Source organism: Ruditapes philippinarum, unplaced genomic scaffold (genome assembly GCF_026571515.1).
Source record: "Ruditapes philippinarum isolate M1 unplaced genomic scaffold, ASM2657151v2 ctg2326_1_1_1_1, whole genome shotgun sequence".
NCBI lineage: Eukaryota > Metazoa > Mollusca > Bivalvia > Venerida > Veneridae > Ruditapes > Ruditapes philippinarum.
The window spans coordinates 67651-81085 of NW_026860994.1; the positions used below are offsets into that span (position 1 = coordinate 67651).

General features: G+C 31.9%; 1 protein-coding gene across 2 annotated transcripts in view; it reads left to right on the forward strand.

The window, feature by feature from the left end:
* LOC132714150 (glycogen debranching enzyme-like) overlaps positions 1–13027 on the forward strand; it is a 48688-nt gene extending 35661 nt beyond the window's left edge. For both annotated transcript variants that reach the window (XM_060696932.1, XM_060696933.1), the window contains exons 23-29: positions 1383–1518; positions 2543–2655; positions 4392–4600; positions 4858–4955; positions 5396–5483; positions 6314–6502; positions 7571–13027. In XM_060696932.1, coding sequence (XP_060552915.1) covers positions 1383–1518; positions 2543–2655; positions 4392–4600; positions 4858–4955; positions 5396–5483; positions 6314–6502; positions 7571–7711 — 974 coding nt within the window. In that variant the 3' untranslated portion in view covers positions 7712–13027. The remainder of the gene's footprint in view (positions 1–1382; positions 1519–2542; positions 2656–4391; positions 4601–4857; positions 4956–5395; positions 5484–6313; positions 6503–7570) is intronic.
* Positions 13028–13435: the final 408 nt, after the last annotated feature.

The following is a 13435-nucleotide window of genomic DNA, read 5'->3' on the forward strand; positions in this document are numbered from 1 at the left end:
GGATCCAGTGATAGCGCAAAAAGAACTGGAAATATTTTTATGAAACTAAATGACATATGGGTAGATGGCAGTCTTGAGATTATGCACGTCTTTTTCTTTTCTTCCTATGTTGAACATTCTGGTTGCTATGGCAACAGATAGGCTGAAATATGGCAAATTTTACACATAAACTGGATCCAGTGATAGCGCAAAAAGAACTGGAAATATTTTTATGAAACTAAATGACATATGGGTAGATGGCAGTCTGGAGATTATGCACGTTTTTTTCTTTTCTTCTTATGTTGAAAATTCTGGTTGCTATGGCAACACATAGACTGAAAATATGGCGAATTTTACACATAAACTGAATCCAGTGATAACTCAAAAAGTACTGGAAATATTTTTATGAAACTTGATATATGGGTAAATAGCAGTCTTGAGATTATGCATGACTTATCTGTTCTTCATATTTTGAAAAAATATCAGTTGCCTTGGCAACAAATAGGCTTAAACATGGCAAATATAACAATATTTGTGATTAGTCAAAAAGAGCTGAAAATTTTTATGAAATTGCATCTTTAATTCAAGAGTTATCTCCTCTTTAAGAATATTTTGCTTTTAAAATGTTATATTTTGGTAACAGGGATGTTTCAAATATTAACTTTAGAGTGTCCTTCAGTCCATCTGTCTGTCTGTTCATAAAAACTGTTTCCTGTGATCACTTTTAAAGAACTTTTCCAACAAATTTTATCTACTTAAAATAGAGAAAAATTGAAACATTAGTGAATGGCCAAAATTGGCCCCTCAGAATGTTGATGGGGTTCTAACCGGTAGGGGACTTATGGATTGCTTGCAATACTATGATAATTGCTTATTAATTTTGTGATGTCACAAACATCATTTATTGTATAATGTAAATAAACATGCGCCAGTGGCGTACCCCTTGTTATTTATAATTTTCACAGAATTGATATTAATATATTGCATTGATTTTTCACTGTATCTTAAGGAGGTGTTCTGATATTTGTCTCTTATAAAATCATGTAAGCAAATTAAAACAATTGAACAGTAGAGCCACAGTCCACAGACTTTTTGAACATACCTTGTATTTGATACTTGTTCTTTGATTAGCAGGATATACTTGTTCAAGTTTAAAATTTCTATCTGAATCTATTACTTGTAATTTTATTGATATATGACATATTATGAATGTATATTTGTGATGTCTTTAACAGAATAACTGCTTTGTAACAAACTCGTATTAGAATTGTTTATCATGTTTGGGTGTGGATGCTTGCTAACTGCTCAAGATCTGTATAAATATATATACATTACCACTCAGATACTTGTTTATAAATAAAGGTTTGATATATCAAAAAGTCATGTTTATGATGTCTCTTTAGGCTTTAACCTTGAGATTGGTGTGAAGTGGGAGACAGGGTTTGTATATGGTGGCAATGAACATAATTGTGGAACTTGGATGGACAAAATGGGAAGTTCACAAAAAGCAGGAATTAAAGGAAAACCTGCTACGCCAAGGTATAGTGGAAATATTTAATGTAGTTCTAATTATGCATGTTAGTCTTACATTTCAGTGTAGAAATGCTCTTGATAGTAATATTGTGTTCTGTTGTCACACTGAATGATATCAAAACTCATTTACTATGACTCATATGTTAATTAATGAAACAATAATTTTGATACATGTAGTAAAAGATGGAATAGAATAAGAATTGTATCCATAGGACACAGATGCCTGGCCTACGTTCAGCAGTATAAAAGTAATGACATAGTTATAACTGGTACAGGATTTGACTAAGTGTGATCTTGGCATTGGAGTTGTGGACATGCGTCAAGCATATTGTCTGCTTATGTTTATTGTGCATACCAATTGTTTTTTTTATGAAATCCAATCATGTATGCAGAAGTTATGAACCAGACACAAATTCATCTGCACTTTAGACTTTAAGACCAAACACCAAGTTCAATCCCTTGCTATGACCTTGACCTTTGGGTTAAAGATTGCATTTTGCCACATATCTTTTTCTTATGATTATAAAGTGTACTACTTTATTTGCATGTGAAACAAATGGCCCTGGACACCAACTTTAACAGCACTTCAGACTATATGACAAATACAAGTAGTTCAATTCCTTGCTTTGATCTTGGCCTTTGAGCTAAAGATGAGGGTCTTGTGTTTGACATATTGTCTACTGATGCTGGTTTAGTGTGCTAACCAATTAATTTTGAAATGCCATTATACATGAAGAAGTGATGGACCTGATTCATATCACCAGCTACACTCGGGACTAAATGAAATATACCCTGCTGTGGTCTTGACATTTGAGCTTGGGATCTGGGTCTTGCACATGATATGTTATCTTCTTGTAGTGATATTTTATACTAATTTATTTTAAAATCCTATTTTGCATGCCAGATTCTGCAGAAGTATAAACTTTTTCAACACAAACACTAACATAAACACACAGACAAGGGACTATACTCCCCCCTATTTTATGGTGAATGTATAAAAGAATAGCAAAGTTATTTTTGTATGTAACAGAGATGGTTCTGCAGTGGAATTGATAGGCCTGTCAGCCTCATGTTTGCTATGGCTACATAATCTGAATGAGGAAGGAGTATATCCTTATAGTGGTGTAAAACTGGTTAAACATGGTAAGTTAAGTTTAGTTTTATATCGATATTGAAATTAATGTGTAAACAGAAATTATACAGCTTTATTTGAAAAATGGCTGTCATTTATCATCCAATGAAACCTTGATCATTTGTATAAATTTGAATCAGTGGAAGTATTTTGATATTCCATGTAAATACTACTTATATTATATAATCACTACTTATATTAAAATATCCTGAAATCCCTAAACTAATAAATGTCATTATGAACAGGAAATTATTCTTTTGTAAAACATGTTTAACTGGAGAATATGAAGAATAAAGATATTATCCTACTCACCCATGCATTATTTACTGAGGTTTCACACATCTCTACAGAATTATAATTGTAGGTCACATGATATCACTATAAGAATTGTGTCTATTATGGATTTTGACTGTAAATTAAAACCTTTTTGAACTTTGTGAAATACTAGGTTCAAATATAATACAAAAATACAGTCGAAACTGTACTAACGGTCACCTCTTATCGGCAATAACCTGACCTTAACGGTCATTTTGTGACGCCCCAGACAAAAACCACTCTATTTTATACATCTGTTCAATGGTCACCTGCTGTCCGCGGTCAACGGTCACCTAAAATGCTTACCGAATCTTAAACTCGGTCATCTTAAGCGGTCAGCGAGGTGAAACGGCCAGACAATCTTCTGTCATTTATTTTCAAAGATGACACCTGTCACAGATTAACATAAGCTACTTGTCAGGTGCTAGATATTAACACAAACCACAACATTTCAAGTTTGCATAATTGCTCATCCATGTCGTAATTGCAAACGTTTGGAATGTCTTAACACACTTGCAATTTGTGCTTTTGAGTTACTGTACGCTAGTTTTTTATTTTTCAGTTTACCGATTTTAAGAAAAAAGAAAGAAGAAAAAATGCATTATCGATGGCAGAAAGAAATATTTTGATTTCTTTCCTTTTTATCAGTTTGTCCCGATTCAGATAAATTTTGTGCGTACATGGTACTCACCAAAGAAATGAAAATGAATTACATCGCCCATTGTCTAAATTCCTCAGTAATAAATTCATGCTCCATGTGTGAAAAAAAAATTACATAAATATAATGTGGTCATTGTTAAATCACACCCATTAAGTTTACACACTAGATGACCTCTAAGAGGTAACTAGTGGGCTCTTCAAAAGAATCTTTGATGTTTACAAACCTGTAGCCCTGCTGTTTCAATCCGAAACATCAAAGGAAGTGCTGGTACTTAGATGCCGTGTACACAATATAGTTAGAAAAAGAACTGTCATACTTTTTTTTGTGAAGAAAATATTATGCATTTTAAATAATTGCGCAAGAAGATATTTTAATGGGATAATTAGTTTCAATTATTGACATAATAAATCGCGAGTGCATTTGTTTACCTGTGTTACATTCATGTAAAGCTTTATATGTTGGAAGGATTGTGTACATGTTAAACAATTAAAAGCATACGTTTGTAAATGGTTAAAAACTGATGATGATGATGATGATGTTGAATCAGACTGGTTTATTTATACTTAAATCAGATTTATTTTACAAAGAAATGAATAATTTATTTGGATAAAAACTGGATCCTCCATTCAGCAGCCACCTGTCTTAAGCAGCCAAAATGACTGCATCCCTTGACTGGCAGCTTAAGACAGTTTTGACTGTAATGTTGAAACACTTCATTAAAATTGGAAGAATTATTTGAATGAATGTTTTGTTTGACTACATATTTTTTAGGAAGTGAAGAGTTGATGACATTTAAAGCCTGGCATGAACTGCTGTGTGCTAACTTTGAGCGGTGTTTCTGGGTGAACACTGAGCCAGATCCTGCAGAAGAGGCCCCAGAGTTGATATTCAGACGTGGAATATACAAAGATACTTACAATGCCACACAGTTCTGGACAAATACACAACTTAGACCTAACTATCCTATCTCAATGGTTGTGGTAAGTAGAAAGTCTGAGTACTGTATAATTGAAATATTACACGTTATTTACTGGAAACTTACATTTATTTATCTTTGTCCTTTACACCGGAGAGTTAAAAAGTTGACAGTTTTATTGTTTCAAAGTGAAGAATTTTGAAATGTAGAACTGCAGACTGTATGACAGAAAACTGAGTTTTTGTAATATACAATATATTTGCATTTGATGACATTCTAGCTACTTTGATTAGTGAAGGGAATATTGTTGTGTATTTCCAGGCACCTGAATTGTTTACACCAGAGAGAGCTTGGACTGCCTTGCAGACTGCGCAAGATAATTTACTTGGCCCACTTGGAATGAAAACATTAGATCCAAGGTATAACTTATCAGTGATGTTGTTTATCTTACTAATACTTAAGTACATGTATCTATCATTAAATCCAATATTTCATAGCCATATATCAATTACTACTTCAGCTTGTGCCAAAGGGCATGAAGTATATTAAGATATGTTACTTTATTTTGTCTTGTGTGAATAGTATCCACGAAATTGAATCTTTGATTTTCACCTTTTGTTGTTTTTGTTGTTGTTTTTTATCATTGCATTTTTACTTTTAACAATTATTTGCATATCTACATTTTCAAATTCATTATATGATTTCATTATTTTGTTTAAAAGCTTAATCATGTAAACAGTAATTTATCATTAAAATCTGGATGTTCAGGTATTATTCATTACCTTCATAATGCTGATAAGATATAACCTTGTGTACATTATATGACCTGTATTATAACTCATGTTATTTATTGTATCAGTGACTGGAGCTATGTACCATTCTATGACAATGCAAATGATTCAGAGGATGCTAAGATTGCCAAAGGATTTAGTTATCATCAAGGACCAGTAAGCTATAGTTTCAATTTCATACAGAATGCATTGAGAATAAGTTACATTAAATTCTGAAAGAATTTTTTGTTGTTAATTACAATACATATAGTAAGTGGGGATACAAAAAAATTATATCAAAATGTTTATATTTTGAAAATTTTTATGCTTGACTATTTGAAGAGTATTTGGACTTTCTTACAAACATGTACTTCAGTATGGTTTTAAAAATTAGTCAAAGATTCATGTCTTATCAACCATTAAACTTTTCACATGGCTTTGGGCTTTTTGTTGTTCAAGTAAAGTTTGTTTCCAGGTACCTATAACTTTATTATGGATTTTGACTAAATTAGAGCTATTTGTGATCACTGTTATTCTTGGTTAAAGTTGCCTGTTGATGATTATCTTAACATGTACTGAAGCTTTAATCTGAAAACTTCACAATTGTCTCCAAGATTGTCCAAAACTTACATCTCTGTCTTAAATTTTGAATAAAATACTCACATCATGAGTCCCAACATTACACAGGCACAAGTTTTACTATAAATGACAGTCTAACATGCAACTCTTGTAAATGTTCCTTGATTACATGATAATTAATAATTCACTTTAACAATTGTGTTCCAGTCTTTTAATGTATTGAGATTCCTTTTGCAATTAAATCTCTTCAAGATAAAGAACCTCAATATTAGCAGGTCATTTACCTTTTTGTTTCCAACATTTTAGGACCAAATTTAATATTTCTGATGTCAATTATCCATTAACAGTATCAAATTTACTCAATTGTATTATGTATTGGCAAATAATGTTATATTCAATTGATTAAAACATTTGTTGTATTTTATTAGGAATGGGTATGGCCCATTGGATATTTCCTTAGAGCAAAGTTAATTTTTGCTAGGAAATTAGAATCATCAAGGCCAGGAATTCTACGAGAGACTGTAATGTTTATAAGGAGTACATTGACACGTCACTATGAAGAGGTGATGAAATCTAGCTGGAGATCCTTACCGGAACTCACGAATCACAACGCAGAGGTAGGTTATAAAATGGAATGAGACTTAAAACAGTGTTGGAGCACCACATGTAATACCTTGTTCCGGTATATACCAGAACAAGGCGCTTTGATGATTAAATGATAAAATCATGCCTTTTCATTAGTGATGTTCCGATTGTCGCAAGTCGCTGATAATCAGTTACTGTTATGTAAAGCGACAATAATCGATTCACAAAAAATTGTTCCGCGACGTCGTCGAAAATGTTTAAAGTATCAAAACGAATTAATTCTGACGGTAATTTTCTTTTAGGAACACCTCGCCGATGGCAAAAAAATTATCTCAGAGACAATTTGGAGTTGAATAGGATCAATACGTGATGTAAACAATAGTAATATAATGTGATGTGAATGTTATTATTTGACATCCATTGGAAAATTAAATCTATTTCGTAAAATAATAACTAAATAGGGTTAAAACTGTGTTGAAAAGTGCTAAATGAAGTTCATATTACTGAATATAATCAAGTGCCTTGGGAAAAAATGTTTCTTCCCTATTTCTTTTTAACGCGACTTTAATCGGAAAGTAATCGATTATGTCCCATCCGATTGAACCGATGATCGATTGGGACAAATTTCATCCGATTTCCATCACTACTTTTCATCCACCGAAATGCTCTTTAAGACATCTAATGAATGAAAAATATAAAAAAAATCAGTCAATATTTTCTTACAAGTAAAATGATTTCTGCAAGCACCTTTAGGTACTGCTCCAACATTGTAGTGAGTTATAGAATAGAAGGAAAATCATAAAACTTGGTGAGGCAAAATAAGAAATGTTTTGGGGTTTTCTTTGTGAAAAAAAAATTAAAATGTAACAGTAACTATAGGAAGTCCAGAGATTGTAAATATTTTATTTAAAAATTGAATACCTTATGACAGTATTTTCAATGTAATATAAATATATATTACATTAGGTGGTTTTGCAAGATTTTCAACTGTTTATATGTAATCTATTTAATAAATTGGAATACATTTGAATTTTGTTAAATATTTTTGTCAATAAATCTGAATGTATTTTTATATATATTGAGGTCTGTTATATTTTCAGCCCAACAAGTTTTGTTGTCCTGCTCAGGCATGGAGTGTGTCCTGTGTGTTAGATGTTCTCTATGACCTTGAGAAACTTGATACAGATGTTACAATTCAACCTAGCAAGTCTACAGAAAATCTTGTTGTTGCTCCTGTATAAACTGATCAAAATAAAGTGTAAAACACACAATGTTTCACTTACATGAAAATGCTACAACAATTAAAGAAAAGACGAAACAAACTTCTAAACACTACTCAGAATATGGTATTGTAAGGTAAAAAATTGTGGAATATAATGACTTAAATAAGAATATTTGTATGTGTTCATTACAAAGCTAAATTTCATATTTGCACATTGGAAGGAACTCCACATAGTCAAGGGCATTTGATATAGAAGTGGTGAGATTTATTCCTTTAAACATCATATTTAGTTTCCATTTGATAGAAATTTTAGTTTTATTTACATAATAATTAGTACCTATGTAGCAGTAGTTTAGTTAGATGATTTAATTAATTGGTTCCAGTTTTATTCTACATCATTTTTGGTATCCATTAGAACAAAAAACTCATGTAAACAGGTTATAGAATCAGATGTTTATATACCTGGTGTTGTGTCATATTTACATGTGATCATTAAAAGTTACCTTTATATAAAGGTAAAAATTTCCAAGTTCTGTAAAATATGTGTAGATCTCTGTGTAACACTGTGGTTATGAATATGTTTGAAAGTGGGAATGTAAATTTTGACTGAAAGCTTGTGAAAGTGAAATCCTAATAGAACAGAGGTTGATGAATCAAATGTTTTAATCAGTATTAACATGTATAGTAAATGTGTTTGATGCAAATATATGTTGTCATTGTTGTGCTACATGTTTACAAATGATGAATTTTTATGGATTTGTTTTATTAGCAAATGCATGTATTTTATTTGTACTAGAAATTATTTGTTTGTTTTTTTGCTAAAATCGGCACCATATCATCTAAATTGTTTTGGTGCGCTGTTAAACCAAACAAGAAAAAAAAAAATATTGAATTGATTTTTAGTGAGTGATTATAGATATTCAAGACAATGTTGATGCTTGCTTAAGTATGCTACTTATAATTGTTTCTTTATGCTGAAAATTGTTCATTTGTCAAGTTACAAATAATCATAAAACTGGTAAGGTGTAAATTTGGTCAGGTTAATACTGTGCAACCATTCATTGGTTGTTTGAATCTATGTCACCAAAGATATGAATCACCTTTGTAAATTCTAGTCATTATGATTTTCTTGCAACATTTGATTTTGTTTTGTGCCAGTAAATTAATTGATAGACTTTTTTACCACTTGCCCATCTCTGTTGTGGGTTTAAATCCCGCCTGGGGCTCTGAATTCTTTCATGTGAAAAAGCTATCCAGCGAGTTTACAGTATGTTAGTGGTTCTTCTCTGGTGCCAGCTTCTGTCTAAAATAATACATCAAGTGACACCTGAAATCTTTTACCACCAGTAGAGCTGGAAAGTTGTCAGATGACCTTGATTTGTCAGTGTGATTAAAACCTAACACAATAATAATATTGTAGACATAAGAAAATAGAAAGCAGTTTATTTTGATAAAGCTTACTGAACAAAACTCACAAACCTCAGGTTTATTGTTTGTTATGAATATACATATTTTTTAGACAATTTTATATGGCCAAACACAATTGACTTTAAGCTTTAATTAAATATGCTGTTTAGCCATAGGAAAAGACAATTTATACATAGCTATTAAATCTGATATGTAATACTGAACATCTGCTTTACCGAATTATTTAAAGCAGCAGTGTGTATAAATGATATAAATTTCATGACTCACTGTCCAATGAAAGTCTATGTTACAAACTTGCTGTATTATTATATGAGCTGCGTCATGACGTAGAGAAACTGATAGCGAACAGCATGGATCCTGATCAGACTGTGTGGATGCGCAGGCTGGTCTGGATCCATGCTGATCGCAAACCCATTATGTTGGTTTTGTCATGACGCGGCTCATATGTATTGTCTATTCATGGGTGTATTCACTGCAATGTGATACAATATAAAAGATACAAAGCCACTAGTAAAGCTCATCAGTCTCATTGATAATCACAAGTTTCCACTGATTTTACCAAGTTTTGCAACATTTATTCAAGATTATACATCAGTATTTTCTGTGTTGAAACTATTGTTTTTGTCAGATGTCACAATATTATGATGCTAGTATTAAACAAGGCAGCAACCCACTTTACATACCGGTAATGCCCATTTTACCTCAAAGTGTAATACATGCTTTACTCTTTCTCATGATTCCATTCATATAACAAGAAACCTTTGCCATTCCACTTGCTTGTCTGCTTGAAAGTCTAATAAATGTCATTGTTGGTGTTTTTGATGCCCCTAAAACGCACTGTCTTAAGCGTCACAATATTGGTGTCCAGATTGTAACTTTGTAATGCATTAAAAGATTTTATAATAACTTTGCAAAAATGTCTACTACATCATGATAATGTGTCACTTCATCATAATGATGTGTCCCATATAAGACCTATGTCCCTACCTCAAAGGTCAAGGTCACACAGTCTGAAGGTTCACATTCTTTAAAGGCATACACATTTGTGTCCAGACTGTAACTTTGGAGGGATTTTTCAATAATGTAGCATATATGTCTACCACATCAAGACAACATGTCACATTCACGATCCATGTCCCTACCTCTAAGGTCAAGGTAGTTAGTTTGTTATGAATAGTACTTCATTTTACAAGAGCAATATTAAGCAATTAGTGACTTTTATTCTCTTTTCTTTTCATGATACCTTTCTGCAATACTTATGAAATCTTTTTGGGGGCATTTGTCACTTTTGCGTGACAGCTTTTGTTGTCTTTGCTCTCTGTGGCTATTGATTATTATTTTCATTGACTTAATTAGTTTGTGATACATAAAGCTTTTTTTCATAATTATTTTAAACAAGTAACTATGACTGTTACTAACTTGAATAGCATAAAAGTGCTACATTATTTCATTGTGCTCTTGCTACAGTTACACTGAGATTAATGATATTTTTACTGAATATTACTATCTGTTATGTGATATATCAATGCTATATATTATGTTCTATTTTTAACACTTTTTCTCTTTACATAATTTTGTTAATTGTTGTTGTGTTTATGTCATGCTTTATTAATATATTCATCACATGTTCTGCTAGTTGTTTTCCACAAAATGTGTGCCAGTATTTTACATTGTTGAGCTCTATCCTGATGAAATGTTTGGTGCTTAAGGACAGAAAGAATTAGGCAATGGTTTTTAGCTTGACTATTTGAAGGGAGAGTTATTGTTAATTATTGTGTCTATGTAACACTGATTAAGTTTTTGCATGTAAGTTGGAATCTCCAAAACTACTAGAGGGAATGGGTTGAAACTTCACACACTTACATTAGAGCATAATAGGAGGTCACATTACAAGGCCCATAACTGTTACGTGAATTTTGATAGAATTATGGCCCTTTTTATGCCCCCACATAGTGGGAGCATATAGTGTTGCACTTGTCCGTCCGTCCGTCCGTCTGTCCGTACAAACCAGAGCTACATTATGGGGTTTGGTCTATTGAACTCATAACAATAGATGTCTTTGATGTCATTCATTCCGTTTCTCTTGTGGGGTTATTTTCTGCATTGTGGGGTTAAAAAGAACAAAAGAAATAACAAAAGAAAACCCCATAATGTAGCTCTGGTAAGAACGTCCATACGTCCCGAAATCTTGTGAACGCAACTCCTCTTAAACCGGATGGCAGATTTTGCTTAAACTTCCAGGGATGAACAACCTTAATGTGTAAATGGTAGTAAAGGAAGGAATTTTTGCTGTGACCAAGTTTAACAGAATTATGGCCCTTTGTTGATATTTTCACTATATACTATGTAGAAATTTTGTGAACGCAACTCCTCTTAAACCGGATGGCAGATTTTGCTTAAACTTCCAGGGATGAACAACCTTAATGTGTAGATGGTTGTAAAGGAAGGAATTTTTGCTGCGACCAAATTTAACAGAATTATGGCCCTTTGTTGATTTTTTCACTATATACTATGTAGAAATTTTGTGAACGCAACTCCTCTTAAACCCGATGGCAGATTTTGCTTAAACTTTCAGGGATGAACAACCTTAATGTGCAGATGGTAGTAAAGAAAGGAATTTTTGCTGCGACCAAATTTAACAGAATTATGGCCCTTTGTTGATTTTTTCACTATATACTATGTTGAAATTTTGTGAACGCAACTCCTCTTAAACCGGATGGCAGATTTTGCTTACAGTTCCAGGCATGAACAACCTTAATGTGCAGATGGTAGTAAAGGAAGTAATTGTTGCTGCGACCAAATTTAACAGAATTATGGCCCTTTGTTGATTTTTAGTTTTCAACTTGTGGCACATGTAGTCCAAAAAATACTTGACCTAGAGTCATTAGATTGACAGAACAGTGGCATGTGGGGGCATCCGTGTCCTATGGACACATTTCTAGTTGAACTTAGAAAAGTGAATTTTGATAGAGTTATGGCCCTTTTTGAACTTAAAAAATTCTACATTATCCAGGCTCTTGTTTAACTATCAAACATCGAGAATAGTCAAGCATTCTGTCCTAATGTGAGCTCTTGTTAATGTGTGTTATACATTTTGTTATATATGTGATATGTTTATGTATATGCTTCTCTATTAAAAAAAAAAGCGGATTGTCAAATTTTCTTGTGTGGGTTTGCCAAACGATATTTTCTTTTCCATTTATCCGTTCAATGTTAATTATCACAAACTTTTGGGTGTACTTATTTTTACTTTGTTTATATGTAGGGTATTACTACAGATTTGAAAGCAGTCGTCTAGGCAGTTTTTAAATAATGTGTCTGACTATTGAGTGAAGTAACACACGTTTGGATAATATTGCTACAACAGTTTTCAAATAACCAACTTTTATAACATGTGTTTTTTTGGTTTGTTTGATTTTGTTGGGTTTTTAAATATTGACCAATTTTGTGTTACATTTTATTTTGGTAAAACAGATGCTTTGTAAATATGGAATTAGGATTTTTTTTTTGATAGTTTGGTGTTATAATATTCATCATCACAGAATGGTGCTAAAGGCAAGTTAATGAGTAATGTTTAAATAGTCAGGTATTTAGTAAAGAATATGAGCTTGAAGGGGCATTATACATTTTTATTAAAAGAAAGTTTTATTATAAGAATGAAGATGTTTATGATGATGGTAATAATGATGATGTATTGGTTATTTTTATTTAGATATTGTTTATGTTGCCTGATGATTAAATGAAACGTAATTGTTTTGCCGAGAACTTAACAGTCAATATTCCATTTAGACTATATGTGCTAATATTGGTGCATTATGTGTTTTAATCATTTGTTGAATATTGCTATTTTAATTAGGTAATTAGGTTTTGCTACTCAGAAAGTATTAAATAAAAAAAGAATATTGAATTATGTGAGTTCTTTTATTCATCCTTAAAATTTTTAATTCTTTTACTAAAATCTCATTTATATGGAAGATTTAGGGATTTACCTTGTGTCAAATGATAAATGCTACTGACTCTGACTATATGTAATACGTTATACCTCTTGTTGATTCTTATATCCTGATAGGAATAATGGGATATTTAATGATAAACCATGGCATCAATTAAACATAGAAAAAGAGTGACTTCATTCAGAGCGCTATAGGGTTCAAAAGATAAAGAAAAACAAAGACTCATAACACAATATCATGTATGGATGATGTGCCTACATGACGATATTGTTCAAGTTGACATTAGTTTCATTCCATTTCATGTCAGTTTTATATTTTTTGTACCGCTTTATGGATATATATGTCAGTTTTATATAAATTAT